Source organism: Manis javanica, chromosome 15, assembly GCF_040802235.1.
Source record: "Manis javanica isolate MJ-LG chromosome 15, MJ_LKY, whole genome shotgun sequence".
Classification (NCBI taxonomy): domain Eukaryota; kingdom Metazoa; phylum Chordata; class Mammalia; order Pholidota; family Manidae; genus Manis; species Manis javanica.
The window spans coordinates 87538217-87561365 of NC_133170.1; the positions used below are offsets into that span (position 1 = coordinate 87538217).

The 23149-nt window shown below is 43.4% G+C and overlaps 1 protein-coding gene across 11 annotated transcripts in view; it reads right to left on the reverse strand.

Annotated features, from left to right (window-relative positions):
• Window positions 1-23149, reverse strand: part of LOC108389157 (zinc finger protein 337-like) — a 34522-nt gene that overhangs the window by 6269 nt on the left and 5104 nt on the right. For 6 of the 11 annotated variants that reach the window (XM_073223054.1, XM_073223060.1, XM_073223053.1 and 3 more), the window contains exons 2-4: window positions 15973-16048; window positions 15504-15630; window positions 15127-15225 (exon numbers count right to left, since the gene is read on the reverse strand). In XM_073223054.1, the coding sequence (XP_073079155.1) occupies window positions 15127-15225; window positions 15504-15630; window positions 15973-16020 (274 nt within the window). In that variant the 5' untranslated portion in view covers window positions 16021-16048. The remainder of the gene's footprint in view (window positions 1-15126; window positions 15226-15503; window positions 15631-15972; window positions 16049-23149) is intronic. The other 5 variants (XM_073223061.1, XM_073223059.1, XM_073223064.1 and 2 more) reach the window with 3 other exon arrangements.

Below are 23149 nucleotides of genomic sequence, written 5' to 3' on the forward strand. Positions count from 1 at the left end.
ACATGCGGCGGCTGTGGGACAAAGGAAAGGTGGGCAGTCTGAGTGACTTCCTAGCAGCAAGAGGGCTGCTGAAGGAGTGGGGATTGCCCAGACCTTGCTGTGCGGGAGATGGTATACTGGACAAAGATCTCTGGGTGCGCTCTGCCCAACAGGTTGGGAACTTTCGGAAGCTTCAGGTGCTCCATTCCCCTGGCTGGCTACTCAGCTCCGAGAGCGCCACGGTGTTATGCAGCCTACTGCGCCTTCCTCCTTGCCTGCTTGCACAGACTCACAAACTGGCAGTCCCTGCCCTGGTGTCACATCAGGCAAAGGGAAGACCCACCTATACCAGCTACACAAAGCACAGAGGAATACAACTGTGTGCTCTGTCCACTGGTTTTGACAGTGGAGACAGGCACTGCAGCTGGTAAGCAGGTAATAGCTCTTTCCTCCCGCCAAGCACTAGCGCCGCTAACCTGACACCCCCAACATCACTTCAGGGGATGAGCAGAACCAGAGACTAGAGCTTCTGGGCACTACAGGGTGCCACACACAAATATGAAATGCCAAAGGGATATGGTTCAAACAAAAATCTCACAAACACCAGATAAAAGGCCAAGAGAAACTGAACTCAGCAATATTCCTGAATGACATTTCAAATAAAACTCATAAACATGCTCAAGGAGGTACAGAAAAATATTCAAGAACTCAGGAATGAATTTAGGATGGAGATTTAATCATTAAGAAATTCCATACCTGAAATGAAATATAAAAAGGAGGGACTTAAAAGCAGATTACATGTAGCACAAGAAACGGTAAATGGAATAGAAACTAGAGAAAAGAAATATAAGAAACCTGAGGAACAGAGAGAAAAGGGGAAGTATAGGAATGAAAGAATTTTCAGAGAACTGTGTGGCCAATATAAGCAGAACAATATTTGTATTATAAGGGTACCAGCAGAAGGAGACAGAAAAAGGGATGGAAAGTGTCTTTGAGGAGGTAATTGCTCAAAACTTCAATCTGTGGAAGGAGATACTCTGTCAGGCCATGGAGGTGCACAGATACCCCAACACAAGAGACTCAAGGAAGACAACACGAAGACATGTGATAATTAAAATGGCAAAGATCAAGGATAAGGCAGACTTTCAAAAGTACCTAGAGAGAGAAAAAAGATCACATAAAAGGAAAGCCCACCAGGCTAGCTTCAGATTTCTCAACAGAAACCTTACAGGCCAGAAGGGAGTGGCACTGATATATTCAATGCAATGAAGCACAAGGGACTTCAACCAAGAATACGCTACCCAGCAAGGCTAAAATTTCAATTTGAAGGAGGGATTAAACATTTTCAGATATGCAAAAGCTGACAGAATTCACCTTCCACAAACTACCTCTACACTGCATTTTGAAGGGACTGCTATACATGGAAGTATTCCAAAGGCTAAATACCTGTCACCAGAGGGAATAAAACCACAAGAAAGAAAGCAGAACAATTAATCACTAAGCAGACACAGAATCCAATCAACTAGCTGCAAACTAATTCAAGGAGCAGACAAAGAGTACCGAATATGATACCTAACATACAAAGAATGGAGGTGGAAGAAAAAGGAGGAAAAAAAAGAACGTTTAGGTTGTGTTTGTTATAGCATACTGAGTTAAATTAGACTGTGAGATGCTAGGGTTATTACCCTTGAATTTTTGGTAACCACAAATTTAAATCCCGTAATGGCAATAAGTACATACCTACCGATAACCACCGCAAATAGGAATGGTCTGCATGCAGTAATCAAAAGATATTGAGTCACTGAATAGATAAAAGAAACAAGACCCATCTATGTGCTGCCTATGAGAGACTCACTTCAAACCCAAAGACATACACACATTGAAAGTAAAGGGATGGAAAAAGTTACTTCATGGAACTAATAGGGAGAAAATTGCAGGACTTGCACTACTTGTATCAGACAATATATTCTTGGAAAGAAAGAAAGTAACAGGAGACAAAGAAAGACATTACATAATGATAAAGGTGTCAATCCAACAAGAGGATATAACTGTTATAAATATCTAAGACCCCAACAGATGAGAACCTACATATGCGAAAATAATACTAACAGAATTAATGGGGAAAACGGAATGCATTGCATTCATTTTAGGAGACTTCAACATACCACTCAGTCCAAAGGACTGATAACCAGACAGAAAATAAGAGACACAGGCACTGAACAACATTTTAGAACACATGGACCTAACAGACATCTACAGAACTCTACACCCAAAAGCAGCAGAATACATATTCTTCTCAAGTGCACACACATCTTTATCAAGAATGCATACAGTAGGCCACAAAAAGTGCCTCACTAAATTCAAAAACATTGAAATTCTACCAACCAGCTTCTCAGACCACAAAGCTTTGAAACTACAAAGAAATTACACAAAGAAATTACAAAGGAGGCTTACTAACATGCTAGAAAGAAAATCAATGGATCAATGACCAAATGAAAACAGAGATCAAGCAATATATGGAGACAAATGGCAACAGTGATTCAACACCACAAAATTTCTGCAGTGCAATGAAGGCCGTGCTAAGAAGGAAGTATATTTCAATACAGGCCTACATCACGAAAGAAGAACAATCCAATATGAACAGTCTAAGCTCACAATTAATGAAACTAGGAAAAGAACAAATGAGACCAAAAGTCAGTAGAAGGAGGGACATAATAAAGATTGGAGCAGAAATAAATAAAATCAAGAAGAATAAAACAATAGAGTCAGTGAAAGCAGGAGCTGGTTCTTCAAGAAAATAAACAAAACACATCAACCCCTAGCTAGACTTACCGAGAAAAACAGACTCTACACAGACACAGAAACAGAAATGAGAAAGTAAAAATCGCCATAGACACCACAGAAATAGAAAGAATTATAAGAGAATACTATGAAAAATTATATGCTGACAAACTGGATAACCCAGAAGAAACTTTCAAGAAAAATACAACCTTCCAAGGTTGACCCAGGAAGAAACAGAAAATCAGAATAGACCAATTACTAGCAAGGAAATTGAATTGGTAATGAAAAAACCATGTAACAACAAAATCCCTGGAGCAGATGGTTTCACTGCTGAATTTTATCCAACATTTGTGAAGACCTAATACTCATCCTCCTTAAAGTTTTCCAAAGAGTACAAGAGGAGGAAATACTCACAAAGTCACTCTATTAGGCCAGCATCACACTAACAATTAAACCAGGCAAAGACAGCACAAAAAAGGAAAATTACAGACTACTATCTCTGATGAACACAGAAGCAAAAATACTCAACAAAATATTAGTAAATTATATTCAAAAATACATCAAAAAGATCATGCATCATGATCAAGTAGGATTTATTCCAGGGGTGCAAGGATGGTACAACATTCGAAACATCCATCAACATCATTCACCACATCAAGAAACAGGAGGACAAAAACCACATGATCATTTCTATAGACCCTGAAAAAGCAACTGACAAAATTCAACATCCATTCATGATATAAACTCTCAACAAAATGGGTATACAGGGCTAGTATCTCAACATAACACAGGTCATATGTGAGAAACCCACAGCCAACATCATACTTAATAGAGGGATGATGAAAGCTTTTCCTCTAAGATCGGGAACAAGACAAGAATGCCAACACTCCCCACTACTGTTCAACAGAGTACCGGAGGTCCTAGAAATGGCATTCAGAAAACACAAAGAAATAAAAGGCACCCAGATTGGAAGGAAGAAGTTAAACTGTCCATGTTTCCAGTCGATATGATATTGTACATGAAAAACCCTGAAGAATGCACTCCAAAACTACTAGATCTAATATCTGAATTCAGCAAAGTAGCAGGATACAAAATTATTACACAGAAATCTGTTCCATTCCTATACACTAATGACGAACTAGCAGAAAGAGAAATCAGGAAAACAATTCCATTCACAATTGAATTAAAAAAGAATAAAATGCCTGGGAATGAACCTAACTAAGGGAGTGAAAGACCTATATGCAGAAAACTACAAAACATACATGAGAGAAACTAAACAAGATATGAATAAATCAAAATACTTCCTCTGCTCATAGATAGAAATAATTAATATTGTCAAAATGGCCATCCTACCTAAAGTAATCTCCAGATTCTATGCAATCCCTCTCAAAATACCAACAGCATTCAACGAACTAGACCAAATAATTCTAAAACTCATATAAAACCATAAAAGACCCAGAATAGCCAAAGCAATCCTGAGAAGGAAGAAAAATGCATGGGGGATTACACCCCCAACTTCAACCTCTACTACAAAGCCACAGTAATCAAGAAAATATGATACTGGCAGAACAACAGACACATAGAACAATGGAACAGACTAGCGAGACTAGATATAAAACCAAGAACATATGGTCAATTAAAATGTGATAAAGGAGCAATGGATATACAGTGGGGAAATGAAAGCCTCTTGAACAACTAGCATTGGCAACACTGGCCAGCTACATGCAAGAGAATGAAAATGGATTATTTTCTAACCCTGTACACAAAACGAAACAAAATGTATCAAAGATCTGAATCTAAGTCATGAAACCATTAAACTATTAGAAAAAGATGCAGGCAAAAATCTCCTGAATATAAACATGAGCAGCTTTTCCTTGAATGCATCACTTTGTGCAACGGAAACCAAAGCAAAAATGAACAAATGGGACTCCATCAAGCTAAAAACCTTGTACAGCAAAGGACACCATCAGCAGAACAAACAGGAATTCAACAGTATGGGAAAATATAGTCACAAATGACAGATCCAATAAAGGACTGACATCCAAAATATATAGAGAGCTCACACACCTCAACAAACAAAAAGCAACTAATCCAATTAAAAAATGGGCAGAGGAGTTGACTAGACAGTTCTCTAAAGAAGAAAGTATGATGACCAACAGACACATAAAAAGATGCTCCACATCGCCAATCATCAGAGAAATGCAAATTGAAACCACAATGAGATATCACCTCCCATCAGTAAGGATGGCCAACACAGAAAAGACAAAGAACAAAAAACACTGGCGAGGATGTGGAGAACGGGGAACCCTCCTACACGGCTGGTGGGAATGTAAGCTAGTTCAACCAAGGTGAAAAGCAGTATGGAGGTTCCTCAAAAAACTAGAAATAGAAATACCATGTGACTCAGGAATTTCATTCCTAGGAATTTACGCCAAGAAAACAACATCTCACATTCAAAGAGACGTATGCAGGAGGGCGAAGCCAAGATGACAGCATGAGTAGAGCAGCGGAAATCTCCTCCCAAAACCACATATATGTATGAAAATATAACAAAGACAACTCTTCCTAGAATAAAGACCAGAGGACACAGGACGACATCCAGACCACATCCAAACCTGTGAGAACCCAGCACCTTGCAAAGGGGTAAGATACAAGCCTCTGCCTGGTGGGTCCCGAGCACCCCTCCACCCCCTTCCAGCGGGAGGAGAGGAGTCACAGCGGGAAGGAGAAGGAGCCCAAGACCGCTGAACACCCAGCCCCAGCCATCCGGACAAGAGCGCAGACACAGTGCATGCGCGGGGCTCTGGATCCTAAGGAAACAGGGCAGCAAGAACAGTGAGCAGGTGCCTGAGGCTGGTGCCAGAGGAGAAAAGAAAAGCGAGTGGCCATCTTTTTTTTATTGTTGTTGTTGTTTTCTTGTGGTGAGTGCTTTTTGGAAGACTTAAAGGGACAGGGACCCCAATACTAGGGAAACAGAGCAGCAAGAACGGCGAGCGGGTGTCGGAGACCAGCGCCGTAGAACAAAAGAAAAGCGAGCAGCCATTTTTGGGTTGTTGTTGTAGTTTTGTTTGCAAGCGCTTTTTGGAAGTCTTAAAGGAATAGGGACCCCAATATTAGGGAAATAGGGCAGCAAGACCAGTGAGCGGGTGCCTGAGGCTGACACCAGAGAATAATGAAAAACGAGCGGCCATTTTCCTTTTTCTTTTTTTTTGTGGTCGCTGTTTTCTTTTGGCGGGTGCTTCTTGGAAGTCTTAAAGGGGCAGGACGGGACACTTAGTCTAGAGGTAGGGAATCCGGGGATGTCCAGCACTCTAATCCCCTGGGCTGCAGGGAGCACGGAGGCCCTTTATGGAGATAAATAGCCTCCCAGCCGCTCCCCCTCCAACGTAACTCCACCCCTTTGGAGCAGCAGCCCGAGCCACAGCAGGCCCACAGCAACAGCGGAGATAACCTCCATAGCAGATGGGGAGGAAGCAGAAGCCCTGTCTGTGTGCAGCTACCCAGCATAAGCCACTAAAGGTCGCTATTCTCCCAGGAGAGGAAGGCCACAAACCAACAAGAAGGGAAGTTATTCCAGCCGTCACTCGTCCCAGCTCTACAAACTATTCCTGTCACCATGAAAAGACAAAACTACAGGCAAACCAAGATCACAGAGACAACAGAGGAGACAGACCTAACCAGTCTTCCTGACAAAGAGTTCAAAATAAAAATCATAAACATGCTGACAGAGATGGAGACAACTACGCAAGAGAAATGGGATGAAATGCAGAGGGAGATCACAGATGCCAGAAAGGAGATTACAGAAATGAAACAAACTCTGGAAGGATATATAAGCACAATGGATAAGACGCAAGAGGCCATTGATTGAATTGAAAGCAGAGAACAGGAATGCATAGAAGCTGACATAGAGATAAAAGTATCTCCAGGAATGAAACAGTGTTAACTGTGTGACCAATACAAAAGGAACAATATCCATATTATAGGAGTACCAGAAGAACAGGAGAGAGGAAAGGGGATGGAAAGTATCTTGGAAGAAATAATTGCTGAAAACTTCCCCAAACTGGAGGTGGAAATAATCAAAGAGACCACGGAAATACACAGAACCCCCAACAGAAAGGATCCAAGGATGACAACACCAAGACACATAGTAATTAAAATGGCAAAGATCAAGGACAAGGAAAGAGTTTTAAAGGCAGCTAGAGAGAAAAAGGTCACCTTTAAAGGAAAACCCATCAGGCTAACATCAGACCTCTTGACAGAAACCCTACAGGCCAGAAGAGAATGGCATGATATATTTAATGCAATGAAACAGAAGGGACTTGAACCAGGGATGCTGTATCCAGCACGACTATCATTTAAATATGATGGCGGGATTAAACAATTCCCAGACAAGCAAAAGCTGAGGGAATTTGCTTCCCACAAACCACCTCTACAGGGCATCTTACAGAGACTGCTCTAGATGGGAGCAATCCTAGAAAGAGCATAGAACAAAACACACAACATATGAAGAATGGAGGAGGAGGAATAATGAGGGAGAGAAGAAAACAATCTCCAGACAGTGTATATAACACCTCAGTAAGTGAGCTAAGTTAGGCAGTAAGATACTAAAGAGGCTAAACTTGAACCTTTGGAAACCACGAATTTAAATCCTGCAATGACAATAAGTACATATATTTCAATAGTCACCCTAAATGTAAATGGACTGAATGCACCAATCAAAAGACACAGAGTAACAGAATGGATAAAAAAGCAAGACCCATCTATATGCTGCTTACAAGAAACTCACCTCAAACCCAAAGACATGTACAGACTAAAAGTCAAGGGATGGAGAAACATATTTCAGGCAAACAACAGTGAGAAGAAAGCAGGGGTTGCAGTACTAACTTCAGACAAAATAGACTTCAAAACAAAGAAAGTAACAACAGATAAAGAAGGACACTACATAATGATAAAGAGCTTAGTCCAACAGGAGGATATAACCATTCTAAATATATATGCACCCAACACAGGAGCACCAGCATATGTGAAACAAATACTAAAAGAACTAAAGGGAGAAATAGACTGCAATGCATTCATCTTAGGAGACTTCAACACACCACTCACCCCAAAGGATAGATCCACCGGGCAGAAAATAAGTAAGGACACACAGGCATTGAACAACACACTAGAACAGATGAACCTAACAAACATCTACAAAACTCTACATCCAAAAGCAACAGGATACACATTCTTCTCAAGTGCACATGGAACATTCTCCAGGATAGACCACATACTAGGCCAGAAAAAGGGCCTCAGCAAAATCCAAAATATTGAAATTCTACCAAACACTTTTTCAGACCACAAAGGTATAAAAGTAGAAATAAATTCTACAAAGAAAACATAAAGGCTCACAAACACATGAAGGTTTAACAACATGCTCCTAAATAATCAATGGATCAAAAAACAAATTAAAATAGAGATCAAGGAATATATAGAAACAATGACAACAACACAAAGCCCCAACTTCTGTGGGACGCAGTGAAAGCAGTCTTAAGAGGAAAGTATATAGCAATCCAGGCACATTAGAAGAAGGAAGAACAATCCCAAATGAATAGTCTAACATCACAATTATCGAAATTGGAAAAAGAAGAACAAATGAGGCCTAAAGTCAGCAGAAGGAGGGACATAATAAAGATCAGAGAAGAAATAAATAAAACTGAGAAGAATAAAACAATAGAAAAAATCAATGAAACCAAGAGCTGGCTCTTTGACAAAATAAACAAAATAGATAAGCCCCTAGCCAAACTAATTAAGAGAAAAAGAGAATTAACACAAATCAACAGAATCAGAAATGAGAATGGAAAAATCATGACAGACATCACAGAAATATTAAGAATTATTAAAGACTACTATGAAAACCTATATGGCAACAAGCTGGAAAACCTAGAAGAAATGGACAACTTCCTAGAAAAATACAACCTTCCAAGACTGACCAAGGAAGAAACACAAAAGTTAAACAAACCAATTATGAGCAAAGAAATTAAAACGGTAATCTAAAAACTACCCAAGAACAAAACACCCGGGCCGGATGGATTTACTTCAGAATTTTATCAGACAGACAGAGAATACATAATACCCATTCTCCTTAAAGTTTTCCAAAAAATAGAATAGGAGGGAATAATCCCAAACTCAATCAATGAAGCCAACGTCACCCTAACACCAAAACCAGGCAAAGACCCCACCAAAAAAGAAAATTACAGACCAATATCCCTGATGAATGTAGATGCAAAAATACTCAATAAAATGTTAGCAAACTGAAATCAAAAGTATATCAAAAGGATCATACACCATGACCAAGTGGGATTCATCCAGGGATGCAAGGATGGTACAACATCCGAAAATCCATCAACATCATCCACCACATCAACAAAAAGAATGACAAAAACCACATGATCACCTCCATAGATGCTGAAAAAGCATTTGACAAAATTCAACATCCATTCATGATAAAAACTCTCAGCAAAATAGGTATAGAGGGCAAGTACCTCAACATAATAAAGGCCATAAATCATAAACCCACAGCCAACAATATACTGAAAGGCGAGAAGCTGAAAGCTTTTCCTCTGAGATCGGGAACTAGACAGGGATGCCCACTCTCCCCACAGCTATTTAAGATAGTACTGGTGGTCCTAACCATGGCAATCAGAGAAAACAAAGAAATACAAGATATCCAGATTGGAAAAGAAGAAGTTAAATTGTCACTATTTGCAGATGACATGATTGTACATAAAAAACCCTAAAGACTCAACCCCAAAACTACTAGAACTGGTATCAGCATACAGCAAAGTTGCAGGATACAAAATTAACACACAGAAATCTATAGCTTTCCTATACACTAACAATGAACCAATAGAAAGAGAAATCAGGAAGACAATTCCATTCACAATTGCATCAAAAAGAATAAAATACCTAGGAATAAATCTAACCAAAGAAGTGAATGACCTATACTCTGAAAACTACAAGTCACTCTTAAGAGAAATTAAAGGGGACACTAACAGATGGAAACTCATCCCATGCTCGTGGCTAGGAAGAATCAATATCGTCAAAATGGCCATGCTGCCCAAAGCAATATACAGATTTGATGCAATCCCTATCAAATTATCAGCAACATTCATCAATGAACGGGAACAAATAATTCAAAAATTCATATGGAAACACCAAAGACCCCGAATAGCCAAAGCAATCCTGAGAAAGAAGAATAAAGTAGAGGGGATCTCACTCCCCAACTTCAAGCTCTACTATATACCCACAGTAATCAAGACAATTTGGTACTGGCACAAGAACAGAGCCACAGACCAGTGGAACACATTAGAGACTCCAGACATTCACCCAAACATATATGATCAATTCATATTTGATACAGGAGCCATGGACATACAATGGCAAAATGACAGTCTCTTCAACAGATGGTGCTGGCAAAACTGGACAGCTACAGGTAGGAGAATGAATCTGGACCATTGTCTAACCGTATATACAAAAGTAAATTCAAAATGGATCAAAGACCTGAATGTAAGTCATGAAACCATTAAACTCATGGAAAAAAACATAGACAAAAACCTCTTAGACATAAACATGAGTGACCTCTTCTTGATCATATCTCCCCAGGCAAGGAAAACAACAGCAAAAATCAACAAGTGGGACTATATTAAGCTCAAAAGCTTCTGTACAGCAAAAGACACCATCAATAGAACAAAAAGAAACCCTACAGTATGGGAGAATATATTTGTAAATGACAGATATGATAAAGGCTTGACGTCCAAAATGTATAAAGAGCTCACATGACTCAAAAATCAAAAATCAAATAATCCAATTAAAAAATGGGCAGAGAAACTGAACAGACAGTTCTCCAAAAAAGAAATACAGATGGCCAACAGACAAAAGGAAAGATGCTCCACATCACTAATTATCAGAGAAATGCAAATTAAAACTACAATGAGGTTATCACCTCACACCAGTAAGGATAGCTGCCATCCAAAAGACAAACAACAACAAATGTTGGTGAGGCTGTGAAGAAAGGGGAACCCTCCTACACTGCTGGTGGGAATGTAAATTAGTTCAACCATTGTGGAAAGCAGTATGGAGGTTCATCAAAATGCTCAAAACAGACTTACCATTTGACCCAGGAATTCCACTCCTTGGAATTTACCCTAAAAACACAGCAATCAAGTTTGAGAAGGACAGATGCACCCCAATGTTTATCGCAGCACTATTTAGAAGAGCCAAGAATTGGAAGCAACCTAAATGTCCATCGGTATATGAATGGATAAAGAAGATGTGGTACATATACACAATGGAATACTACACAGCCATAAGAAGAGGGGAAATCCTACCATTTGCAACAACATGGATGGAGGTGGAGGGTATTATGCTCAGTGAAATTAGCTAAACGGAGAAAGAGAAATACCAAATGATTTCACTCATCTGTGTAGTATAAGAACAAAGGAAAAACTGAAGGAACAAAACAGCAGCAGAATCACAGAACCCAAGAATGGACTAACAGATACCAAAGGGAAAGGGACTGGGGAGGATGGGTGGGTAGGGACGGATAAGTGAGGGGAGAAGGGGCGTATTAAGATTAGCATGCATGGGGGGTTGGGAGAAAGGGGAGGGCTGTACAACACAGAGAAGACAAGTAGTGATTGTACAACATTTTGCTATGCTGCTGGACAGTGACTGTAAAGGGGCTTATGGGGGGACCTGGTATAGAGGAGAGCCTAGTAATCATAATATTCTTCATATAAGTGCAGATTAAAGATAACAAAAAAAAAGAAAGAATGAAAATGGGGATTACTCCCTAATAGGATAAAACTAACTGTAAATCAATGATTAATGCATGCTTTAAATATCCTTAATTTTGATCACTTAAAGGGTGTCAGATGATCAGCTATGGATGTACACTTTTCTGATAATATTCCTTTCTCTTAAAAAACAAAAGCAGTTCCTGTGTGGTGACCTCCAATGAGTTCTACACAATGGTATAAAGGGCATATCAAAGTGTGGGCAAAGGGTCTGTTTGTGTTTATACAGAGGATCAAAGCCTAATTTGGCTACACAGAAAATGAACTAAGATACGATATGAAGAAGAACTTCCAACATCAGCACTCCCTGCAAGACTCATACCAGGAGATGATCATCAAAAAACCTCCACAAAGATCCAGGCGATGCTGCAGTTGTAGCTGCATCCATCCCACCGTTTCCTGGACTTGCCATTGGAATGAAGAAGGAGATATCTAAGCTGGCCTGTCCTTTCAGTAAAACAACAAAGTTGACTGGATCTATACTGTTGGAACTCAACCAAGAATTAGGAGAAGTGCAAGTTGTAGTGCTCCAAAATCTTACAACTACAGACTATCTACTGTTAAAAGAACATATGGGATGTGAACAGTTCCCAGGAATGGGTTGTTTTAATTTATCTGATTTCTCTCAGACTGTTCAAGTACAGTTGGACAATATCCATCATATCATAGACAAATTTTCACAAATTCCTAGGGTGTCTAAATGGTTTTCTTGGCTTCACTGGAGATGGCTGGTAATTATAGATTTGCTTTGGTTATGTAACTATATTCCTATTATGTTAATATGTGTGCGCAAGTTAGGTAGTAGTTTAAAACCTATACATGCTTAAGTTACTCTACAAGAAGATATGTAAAAGAAATAATCAATCCCATGTTTTCTTCCATCTGCTACCTCTATAGCTTTTCTTCTTCCTTTCTTATTACAACCCTTAAATAGAATTCGTGCCTCATATCGACTTTACTGAGTATCATAATTCCTCCAGGTGGTAAAGATACCTCGAGACAAATGCTGGGCATAGAAGCCACAGGGCATAAATCTGCAAAGAAGTAAAAAGATAACCTTTTCAAACAATACGGCTTCTCTCTCACTTACCAACTTTACATCTCCTTGTATGGCCCTGGAAGATGACTGGTTACCCAGAGACGGGTAAGATTCCTCAAGGGAGGAACAACCTAAGACAGGCACAGTCGCAGGGGAGCCATCAGGTGAGAAATTGGGGAACAACAGTGGTGAGGCTTAGAACCTCACCGCCCCTCCCCCCACAGTTTTGAGAGAAAGCTTCTGAATCTGTGGATGTTTTATTGCCCTTGTCTAGATCAGATTAGCACATAGTCTACATGCACACACATGATCATCTACATTTGCTCTCTTACAACACTATGTTTATACCTTAATCTTGCATTTACCTACCACTTCAGCATTTTATTAAAAATGAAAATAATAATAATAATAAATGGAGAAAAGTGGGATCCACATATAAATCAAGTATAAAAATCAAATGAATATTCGTATTTGACCTGATTGTTTATAGTTCATAATGCGTGATCGAAAGTTTCTGTGATGGCTGCCCTTGAACTGTTCACCACGTAATAACTTATTCACTACATAAGAATTAGTTCACCATGTAAGAACTTGTTTGTTATGCTTCAGAAGATTAGAGACTGATGAGAATTAGGCTTGAGATGGATTAATAATTGTGCATTGAGCACTGACCCGCCTATACAGAATTTTATTGTTGTTAACAACCATTTGATCAATAAATGACAGATGTCCTCTCAAAAAAAAAAAAAAAAAGGAATCCTACCATTTGCAACCACGTGGATGGAGCTGGAGAGTATAATACTCACTGAAATAAGTCAGGCGGGGAAAGGAAAATACCAAATGAGCTCCCTCATTTGTGGAGTATAATAACAAAGCAAAACTTAAGGAACAAAAGAGACTCACAGATGCGAAGATGGGACTAATGGATACCAAACAGGAGGCGTGCGGGATGGCAGGTTGGGAGGGATGGAGAAGTGAATTGTGCAGCATGATGATTAGTGAACACACTGTGTGTGGGATCACGGGGAAGACAGTGTAGCGCAGAGACCAGTAGGGACTCCGGCATCTTAGTGCACTAATGGACAATGACTGGAATGGGGTGTTCGGAGGAAATCGTTAATAAGGGTGAATGTTGTAACCACATTGTCATTCTTGTGAAACCTTCATAAGAGTGTCTATCAATTGATATCTTAACAAAACATAAAATAAATAACAGACACATGGTACAAAAACATGTTAAATAATTTATGCTATCAAAAAGTAATCTAATGAACCGTACTATTAAGATCAGAATAGAGTAAGTGTTACTAGATTCTGGAGATGAAAGGATAGGAAGACCATGACTTGCTTCAAAATAATCGAGATGTGAGAGAAGAGGGTGAGAGTGGGAGGAGGCAGGACTGCTCCCAAGAGAGTGGAGCTGGGAGACAGGTCCACAGAGCTCATCAGATCAGGGCTATTTCACGTCAGGTCGCCTGTACACAAAGAACAAGGCACTAAAAAAATGACCATGATCACACAGGGACAGATGGATTCATTGGGGAGAAATTCAATAGATGTCATACAATAGAAGACTTAAAATTCGTCTCTCAAATACTGGACGGATAGTACAAACTGACCGACTCCTGCCAAACAAAGTGGTAAAGACTTATGAGTAGAGAAATGACAACAATCTACAGGATGTGTTTGCGGCCGAGGCTCAGCGAGGATTCCTGCAGCAGGACACAAGGAGACTTCCAAGCACATGGCAATGGCAGCCACCTCAACGTGAGTCTGCTACCACGCTCCCCAAGAAGGGCCTAGGGATCAGGAAGGACAGACGAAGCCGAAAACCAACACCCTCAGCATAACCAGAAGACACCCCACAAATTCACACTTGTCCACAGCCAAGGAAGGGGCATCAGATCTCAGCAGAACCTCCCGTGATCCCACCACAAGGGCCTGGGGGAGGGAGGCCCAGAAAGTACTGGGCACACAGGAGACGGGAACAGGGGGCATAAAGGGGAACCCCCATTGCTCCAAGACAGCACGTCAAGGCGACAGGTGAAAGAACCGTGACAAGCAGTCCCCATGGTGCCCACCTCCAGACAGCAGCCACCCGAAGGCAGTGCCTCTGGGTCACAAGAGGGAAAAGGAAGGAGAAGTGGCCCCAGAGACAATGGTGGCAAGAAGAAGAGGTGCAAGATGGGACACACGGAGCCCTGCAGGACAGTAATACAGAGAAGACACCCCACTGCTGCCTCAGAGAGCCGGGTCAGCAAGGCCACAGAGGGAAACCCTGTTGGGGAGAAGTGGGCTTCCTGCAGTCGGAAGGTGTCTGGGCACCCAGGACACCCCCTCACTCATCCAAGACAACGGTGTGGGAGGGAGGCAGGGCCAGGCACCCCCAGCAGCCGCGGTGCAGGAGGACAGCTTCCTGCCAGGGCCTCTGAGCAGCTGCCCTGGCCGTGCAAGGCCGAAGGCCAGTGTCCACCCGGAGGCTCCCCTCACCTGGACCAGGGCCTGGCCGGTGTCTCCTCTCTTCCCTCCAGGGCTCTTCCCCTCGCTCCAGCCACGTGATGAGGTCCGGTTTAGAACAGGGAATTCCTGCTTAGCGGGACAAAGGAGTAGGTCAGTTTTGGTTATAGGCCAGAGACACTATGTGCTGGTGCCAGACTGCGAGGGGAAGACCGTGGTGGTGGGATGGAGCTGGGAACCATGCATTCCAGGCTGTGTGGGCACTGGAAGGCCTGGCAGTAGTCCCAGAGGTACACAGCCCCCGCCCATCCCCAGGGGAGCAGGAAGCTGAGCACCTGCTTCTCAGTGGGAGCCCAGGAAGAGTAAGGTTCAAAGGATGCAAAACAGCCCTGAGGGGAGCCCGAGCTCACCCAGCGACACCAGGTGGCTGAAGTTCTCCAGCATCACGTGTCTGTACAGGGTCCTCTGCGCAGGGCTCAGCAGCTCCCATTCCTTCTGCGTGAAATCCACAGCCACATCCTCAAACGTCACAAAAGCCTGCAACACAAACCCAGGCCTGCTCACCAGGAGGCTGCAAGCCACAGCCTGGCCATGTGTGGGCACTATGGCTGCATCTGTCCCCCAGCTTTGCAGGCGACCACCAGGTGCCAGACCTTCCACACTGCAGGCGGTGGTTCCCAGGGGCAGCCTGAGACGGACAGCACGTCTGCCCTCCTCCCCAGCCCGAGGACCTGCCTCATCCCACAGGGGCTGATCAGGCAGGTCACCTCCCCTGGACGGCTGCTGCCTTGGCCCTGTACCAACGAGGCACCCACCAGGGCAAGTGAAAGGGTGGGTCTGTCCTGTGATGGCAAAGATGGGACATCTGGTACGTCTCACCTCTCTGCCGGCCTTCCAGGGTCCCAGGGCCGCATTCCTGCTCTCCATGGAGAAGGGAACCCCTCAGAGGGCTGCTCTGTGGGGAGGGAAGAGAGTAAGAGGGTGCCTGAGTGCTCGTGTCCCGAGTGAGGCAGGGCTGACCCTCACAGTGGGGGGCAGTCATGGGCACCAGCACGGCCACCTCCAGGGTCCTGACAGGGGCAGAGGGAGTCAGGCTACCTGCTGGCACATCTCCATGCTGGGGCCTGGGCGAGAGGCTTCAGTGCCACGGGAGTTGAGTGAGGATTTCTTACCATGCTCAGTGATGAGAGATGGCCTTGGGACCCCCCAGGGGAGCTCCTGGCTCTCAGGTCAGGGCCCAGAGCTCCAGGGGGCCTCATAACGGCTCTAGCGCCTCTCCCAGCCTCAGGCTCCATGTGCTTAAGTAACCACAGGGCGCAGACCGGAGGCCACCGGTACATGGCGTTGGCAGGATGCACAGCATACTGCTAACCTCATGCTGAAGCCCAGGGGAGACGTGGGCAGGTAACGTGGGGGGGCCCCGGTATACAAGCAATATCCCAAACCAGGGCAACCGCAGCCAGCCAGTTCACCCCCAGAACCCCTCCCCCATTTGGGGGGTGCGGCAGCCTGTGTCTGCAGAGCTGATGGCAGGTCACACTGTGGAGGCCTCGGGGGTTTCTGATCAGAGGTGACCAGGCAGAGGCTTCCCCCCAGGACTGCTTCTCACAGCGCCTGGCCTACCTCCACCCCTCATACACCCAAGGTCGGGGGCCAAGGCTGTGGCCCTGCTGAGAATCAGGATTGGAAGAGTTCCCAGTATCTCAACGCACCATCAGCACGGCAGGCGGATGAGCTGTGATGAAGAAGAAGCCCTAAGACACAGAGTCGGCCTCACGTGCGGGAGCCGCTGCCATCTGGGTCCTGGTGCAGCAAAGCACCTGTGGGGCACTTTACCGGGAGTCGGTGTGATCCGAACATGAGCCGTTCGGAAGGTGACACCGAAGTGTCATTAAACAATACGGCCACATGTGGTGTCATTACAGTGGGGCAACGGGTCCACGGAGGCTCATCATACCGTCCTTTCACAATTTGTATTTTAAAAAATAACAGTGAAAATATGGTAATTTAACTGTCAAACAAAGTGCAGAGCAAAACGATGTCATTAGAACGTTCTCCATATTGAGAAATACAGGCCTGGGTAACCGAAGGGGCCACGTGCTGGAGAGAGAATCCGAGCGCTGGGCGGCGTACTAGCTTAGAGAGACTTAACAAGACATCGTGTAGAACCGGTCAGAAGGAAAGCATTGAAATCCCCTATGTTCTGTATGGGAAGTCAAAAGCATTTTTTAACATTTCTTCTTGTGATTTCTTTATACAGACTTTTCATACCCCCTCTGTTGCATGTCTATCTACTCAAAAGTCCCAATGTTATGCTCCTCTATGTACTTTCAAAAATGTAAATATTTTATGTTATCTGCAGTCTAAGTCACTTTTTATTTCCTCTTCTCATTATTTGTTGCCAGATCACAGAAATTCAAGTGATTTTTAAAAACCTGATTTTGGATCTTGTGAAGTTCTAAGTTCTCTTCTTAGTACAAGTAGTTCTATGATAGATCCCTTACGAGATATACTGTAGGAGAGCCAGGGAGAGGCTTTTACTTAGAAATAAAGTGAGAGGACAGACCTCCGGGCTCAGTACACGAGGGGACGAGAGCCCCCCCCTTAGGATATTTTCTAAGTACACAACAACGTCTTCTGGGAATAAAGACAGCGAACTTTTTTCTCAGTGCTTATGCCTCTTTTTCCTTGTTTGCCCCACTAGATATTCTAGTATAACGCTGAGTGAGGGTGGGGAAGGCTGGACGGAAACACTCGTCCCTCATCTTCCAGGAGGGCACCTCACCACTCACGCACGCCTTTGCTGCTTCCCACCCGCAGGCACTGAGCTATTACTGTGCTATGTAGAGGGCACGGCCCGGCGCTCTCAGCGGAGTGAGACGCACTACCTACTGCCGGGAGGACAAGCCGGTAATAAACCCTTTCACCCCCAGAATGACCTACTCTCATTTCTTTGGTCACTGAATCCATTGTGAGCTTGTCTGAGGCAGGACGCCCCGCAAGACAACTCCATTAAAGTGGCAAACTGAACTGGCTTCAGGAAATTAAGGCTCTGTCCCTTCTTGGGCATGAATTCCACGTGGCCAGAGTATATGATCCTGTGCACGTGCTGCAGGACTCCATCTGCTAACGTTTGGTGAGCCTCTCTGACAGCCTCTGGGCTGATGCCTCACACGAAGGAGCATGAGGGGCGTTACAGAAACGTCCTCCAAATCCCGAGAAGTAACGTGTGCACAGACATTTCTTAAAATGCAACAATGCAGGGGAAGAATAAATTTTATGACGCTTTACAGATTCTGTGTCTCTTAGAAATTGAAGGTGCGTGGCTGCCGTGCACTGAGCAAGTCCATCGGCACCACTTTCCCGACAGCACCGGCTCACTCATGCCTCTGGGACACATTTGGCAATTCTCACGTTATTTCACACTTTTCATCGTTCTCCTATTTGTTAGGTGACCGGTGATCTTTGATGTTGCCACTGTAGTGCTTTGGGTGCCCCCTCACTGCACCCACGAGATGGCAGAGTCCATCAGGGGGCGTCCCGAGGGCTCTGCTCACTGGCGATCCCGTCCCTCTCCCTCTGCTCAGGCCTCCCTGTCCCCTCACACACAGCAATGTACAAATAAGGCCAATGGGTTACCCGACAGTGGCCTCTAAGTGTTCCAGTTAAAGGTCACCTGTCTGTCTTGTAAACTGAAAAGCTAGAGAAGATTCAGATGAGGGAGGAGGGCATGTCAGAGGCCAAGATGGGCTGAGAACGAGCCCTTTTCACTGAAGACTGAGCCCAGTTCTCTAGGTATGAACACACAGAAAAGGTTCGTGAGGGCAGCAGTGCTCCTCCACTGAGCCCCCATTTGAAAAGATGAAACAGCCTATGGATGATATGGGGAAAGTTTCGCTGGTCTGGACAGGAGACCAAACCAGTCACAACATTCCCTAAGATGAAAGCCTGACCCAGAGCGAGACCCTCAGTCTCTCCAATCCTACGGAGCTCAGAGATGTGAGGAAGCTGCAGAAGAAAGGGCTGAAGCCGGCAGAGGTTGCCTGATGCAGTTTAAGGAGAGGAACCACCTCTGTAACATAAAAGTGCAGGGAAAGGGGCAGTGCAGATGGTGAAGCGGCACAAGATCTTTTCCGACAAGTTCCAGCTGCGATCGCTGACGAGGCGGGTACACTAAACAACAGGCTTGTAGTGTAGACAAGGCAGCCTTGCATTGGAAGATGTCATCTAGGACCGTGATAGCTGGAGATCGGAAGGCAGTCCGTTTGCAAACCTTCAGAGGACAGGCTGGCTCTCTTGTGAGGGGCTAATGCAGCTGGTGACTTTACGTTCAAGCCCATGCCCATTTGCCATTCTGAAAATCCTAGGGTCCTGGAAATTATGCTACATTTAGAAAAGATTCCTTCCAAATTTTACTTCTTCACAATGCAGCTGGGCACATAAGAGCGCTCACGGAGGTGTACTCTAAGGTGAACACTTGCAGGCTTGCTTACACATCCACTGGATGCAGCCCTTGGATTAAAAAGCAGTTTTGGGTTTTAAGTCTTATTATAGAAGAAGCACATTTCATAAAGGTCCAGCTGCCGTAGACGGCGATTGCTCTCAGGGATCTGGGCAGAGGAAAGTGAAAATTACTGAAAAGGATTCTCTCTTCTAGGTGCTATTGTAAGAATACTCAGGATTCCTGGAAAGAGGACAAAATATTGACATTTACAGACGTTTGGAAGAACCTGTGCCCAAATTTTGCAAGTGACCTCAAGTGGTTCAAGACTGCAGGGGAGGAAGTAACTATAAATGTGGTGCGAACTACAAGAGACCTAGGTGTCCAAATAAGGCCTCAAGAGGGGACTGGATCACTAGAATCACAGCATAAACTTTAATGGACAAGCAGATGCTTTTTAGGCACGAACAAAGAGCTCTCTTGGGGTGGAATCTACCTGTGGTGCAGATGTTCTCAGGGTTGCTGAAATGACAGAGAAAGATTTAGAATATTTTATAACCTTAGATGAAAACACAGCAGGACAGTTTGTGACACTACTATTGTGAAAGTTCTGGTGTGGGTAAAATGCAATCCATGTGCGTCCCAAGCTAGAGAGAAATCGTTGTGAAATAGAAAATGGGACACAATAAAGATCAGAACATAATATAATAGAGAAATTAAAGAACACGGAAAAAAATGAATGACAACAACTGCTGTGTCTTCAAGAAAATAATCAACATAGATAAATCCCTAGCAGATTTGTCAGGAAAAAAAAGAAAGGACACAAATAAAGTCAGAAAGAAAAAGGAGAAATAAACACCACAGAAATTCAAAGAGTTCCATGGAAAATTGTATACCAGAAAACTGGACAAGCTAGAAGACGTGAACTAATTTCCAGAAAAGCACAAACTTCCAAAGCTGATATGGAGGAAAGAGAAAAGCTGGACAAATTACCAGTAAAATAAAATTGAATTTTTAATTTAAAAAACCCTCAAAAAATGAAAAGCCAGCTGAATTGGACCAAACACTCAAGGAAACGCTAATACGCATCCTTCCTAAAGCATTGCAAAAATAGAAACGCAGGGGCTACTTGCAAACCCACTCTATCAGGCCAGCAGCACCGTGAAAGCAAAACAAACACACTGCAACAAAACAGCATGAAAGACCAACAGCCATGGTGAGCAGAGATGGGAAAATCCTCCACAAAATAATAGAAACCAAATTCAAAAACACAGCAAGAAGACCATCCATCACGACCACGTGCGATTTCTCCCAGGGAATTGAGGAGCAAAAATATTTGCAAATTGACTCACGTGATACACGACACTAATAAAAAAGGCTAAAAATGAAGTGATAATCTCAACAGATATTGAAAAATCACTTGAAAAAAATTCAATATCGATTCATGGTAACAGCACTCAACAAAATGGATGTACAGAGTGCACACCTCAACGTAAGAAAGGCCACATAACACAACTCCACAGCTAACATCACCTGAATCGGGAAAAGCTGAAATATTTTTCTCCAAGATCAGGAAATAATCAAGTACACTCTTACCACTTTCATTCAACATAGTAGTGCAAGTCCTAGTCATGGCAATCAGAGAAGAGACAGAAGGCTTCCAAATTGGTGAGGAAGAAGGAAAACTGTCACTATTTGCAGATGACATGATATTATACATAGAAAACCCTGGAGACTTCACTAGAACACTGTCAGAAGGAGTAACTGGATCCAGCAAAGTTGCAGGATACGAGATCAATATACAGATATTTGCGGCATTTCTACATACTAACAGTGAACACAAGCAGAAACCAGGAAACCAATTCCATTCGCAACAGCATCAAAAAGAATAAAACACCCAAGTCACCTTAACCAAGGAGGTGAAACAGCTGTACTCTGAAAACTGTAAGACACGAAAGAAAGAAACTGAAGAAGCACCAATAAATGGAAATCTCCTCTGTGCTCCTTTATAGAAAGAAATAATATTGTCAAAATGGCCATCCTGCCCAAAGGAATTTACATGGTCAATGCAATCCATTTTGAAACACCAACGGTATTTTCCAGTGAACCACAGAAGACTCCAAAGAGCCAAAGCAATCTGGAGAAAGAAGAACAACGAACGGTGAGAACGGGGGATCATGCTCTCTGACTTCAGGCTACAGTACACAGAACACTGTGGTGCTGGCACAGAGCAGGCCCATAGGCCAATGGAACAGAACGCAGAGCCTACAAATAAAGCCACATACATTTGGTCAATTAATACACGACAAAGGAACCACAAGTATACAATGGGGAAAACAGGCAGTGTTGGGAAAGCTGGACAGCTACATGCAAGTGAACGAAACTGGATTATGCTTTAACTGCACACAGAAGAGTAAACCCAAAATGCATTAGAGACCTGACTCTAAGACATGGAGCCATGACACGCTTAGAAGAAAACACAGGCACAAGGGTCATATTTATGGTTGCATTACTTAAAAGAGCCAAGTTATAAAAGCAACCAAACTGACAGAAGAACAGATAGACATGCTACATGTAGGCAATGGAGCATGACTGAGCCACAGGAAAGATATCCAGCCACTTGTGACAGGAAGGGTGGACCTGGAGGGTATGATGCTAAGTGAAACGTTACACCAGGCAGAGGAAGAAAACACTATATGACTTCACATATGATACAAAACAAAATGAATAGAATTCACTGCCAGACTCAGAGAAGGGACTGGTGGTTACCATGGGAAGGGAGGGTTTGGGATTGGGGTTGAAGCAGGCGAGGAGGACAGAGGTACAAAAACTCAATCATAACGAAACTAGCGGGGGAGGGAAAGCACAGCATAGAGCATACAGGCCACAGCTCTCTTCTATGTTTCTATGGCGATAGTAAATAGTAGTAACTACACTAGTTGGGGTGAACACTTAATAATGCAGGGAACTGCCAAATCACTACGGTGCAGATCCGAATCCACTGGAATATTATACATCAATTATTCTTCAGTAAAAAATCATGATAAAATTAAACTTTCAGATTTAAAAAATGAAGAATCAAACACTTTTAGAAACACATGAATCTAAAAGCCCAAGACATCCATCCCGCAAACCCCAAGAAGGATGACCCCAGAGAGCCTCACTGAGGTAGCAGAGCCCTCAAGCATGCTGACCGGAGCCAGAGCTGTAAGAACCCAGGGTCGGCAGGAGGAGGAGGTGAGGACAACGGCGGTGCTGGCCACTCGGGGAGAAATCGCCACCGTGAGCGGAAACCTGGGGAGAGAGGGCGCTGTCTGTCACCTGCACTGGCCACACTCAGTTGTTCCGTCACACCGACAGGGCGGGAGGGGGTTCCCAGTTTGAGGCTCAATCACAGATTCTCAGTATCATTACAAACATTTAGACAGTTCTGAATAAATGTTTCTCCAAATGCTGAGTGGCCATAAGAAAGTTGTCAGTGATTTAAAGAGGTGTTTTTTAATAATATCCACACTACAGTTGTTTTGTGGGGAAAGGGTCCATAGAGCTCCCTACTCCGCTGTCCCCAAAGTCTGAATTTTTGGTTATATTTTGAGCACAAACAGGGCCAAGTAG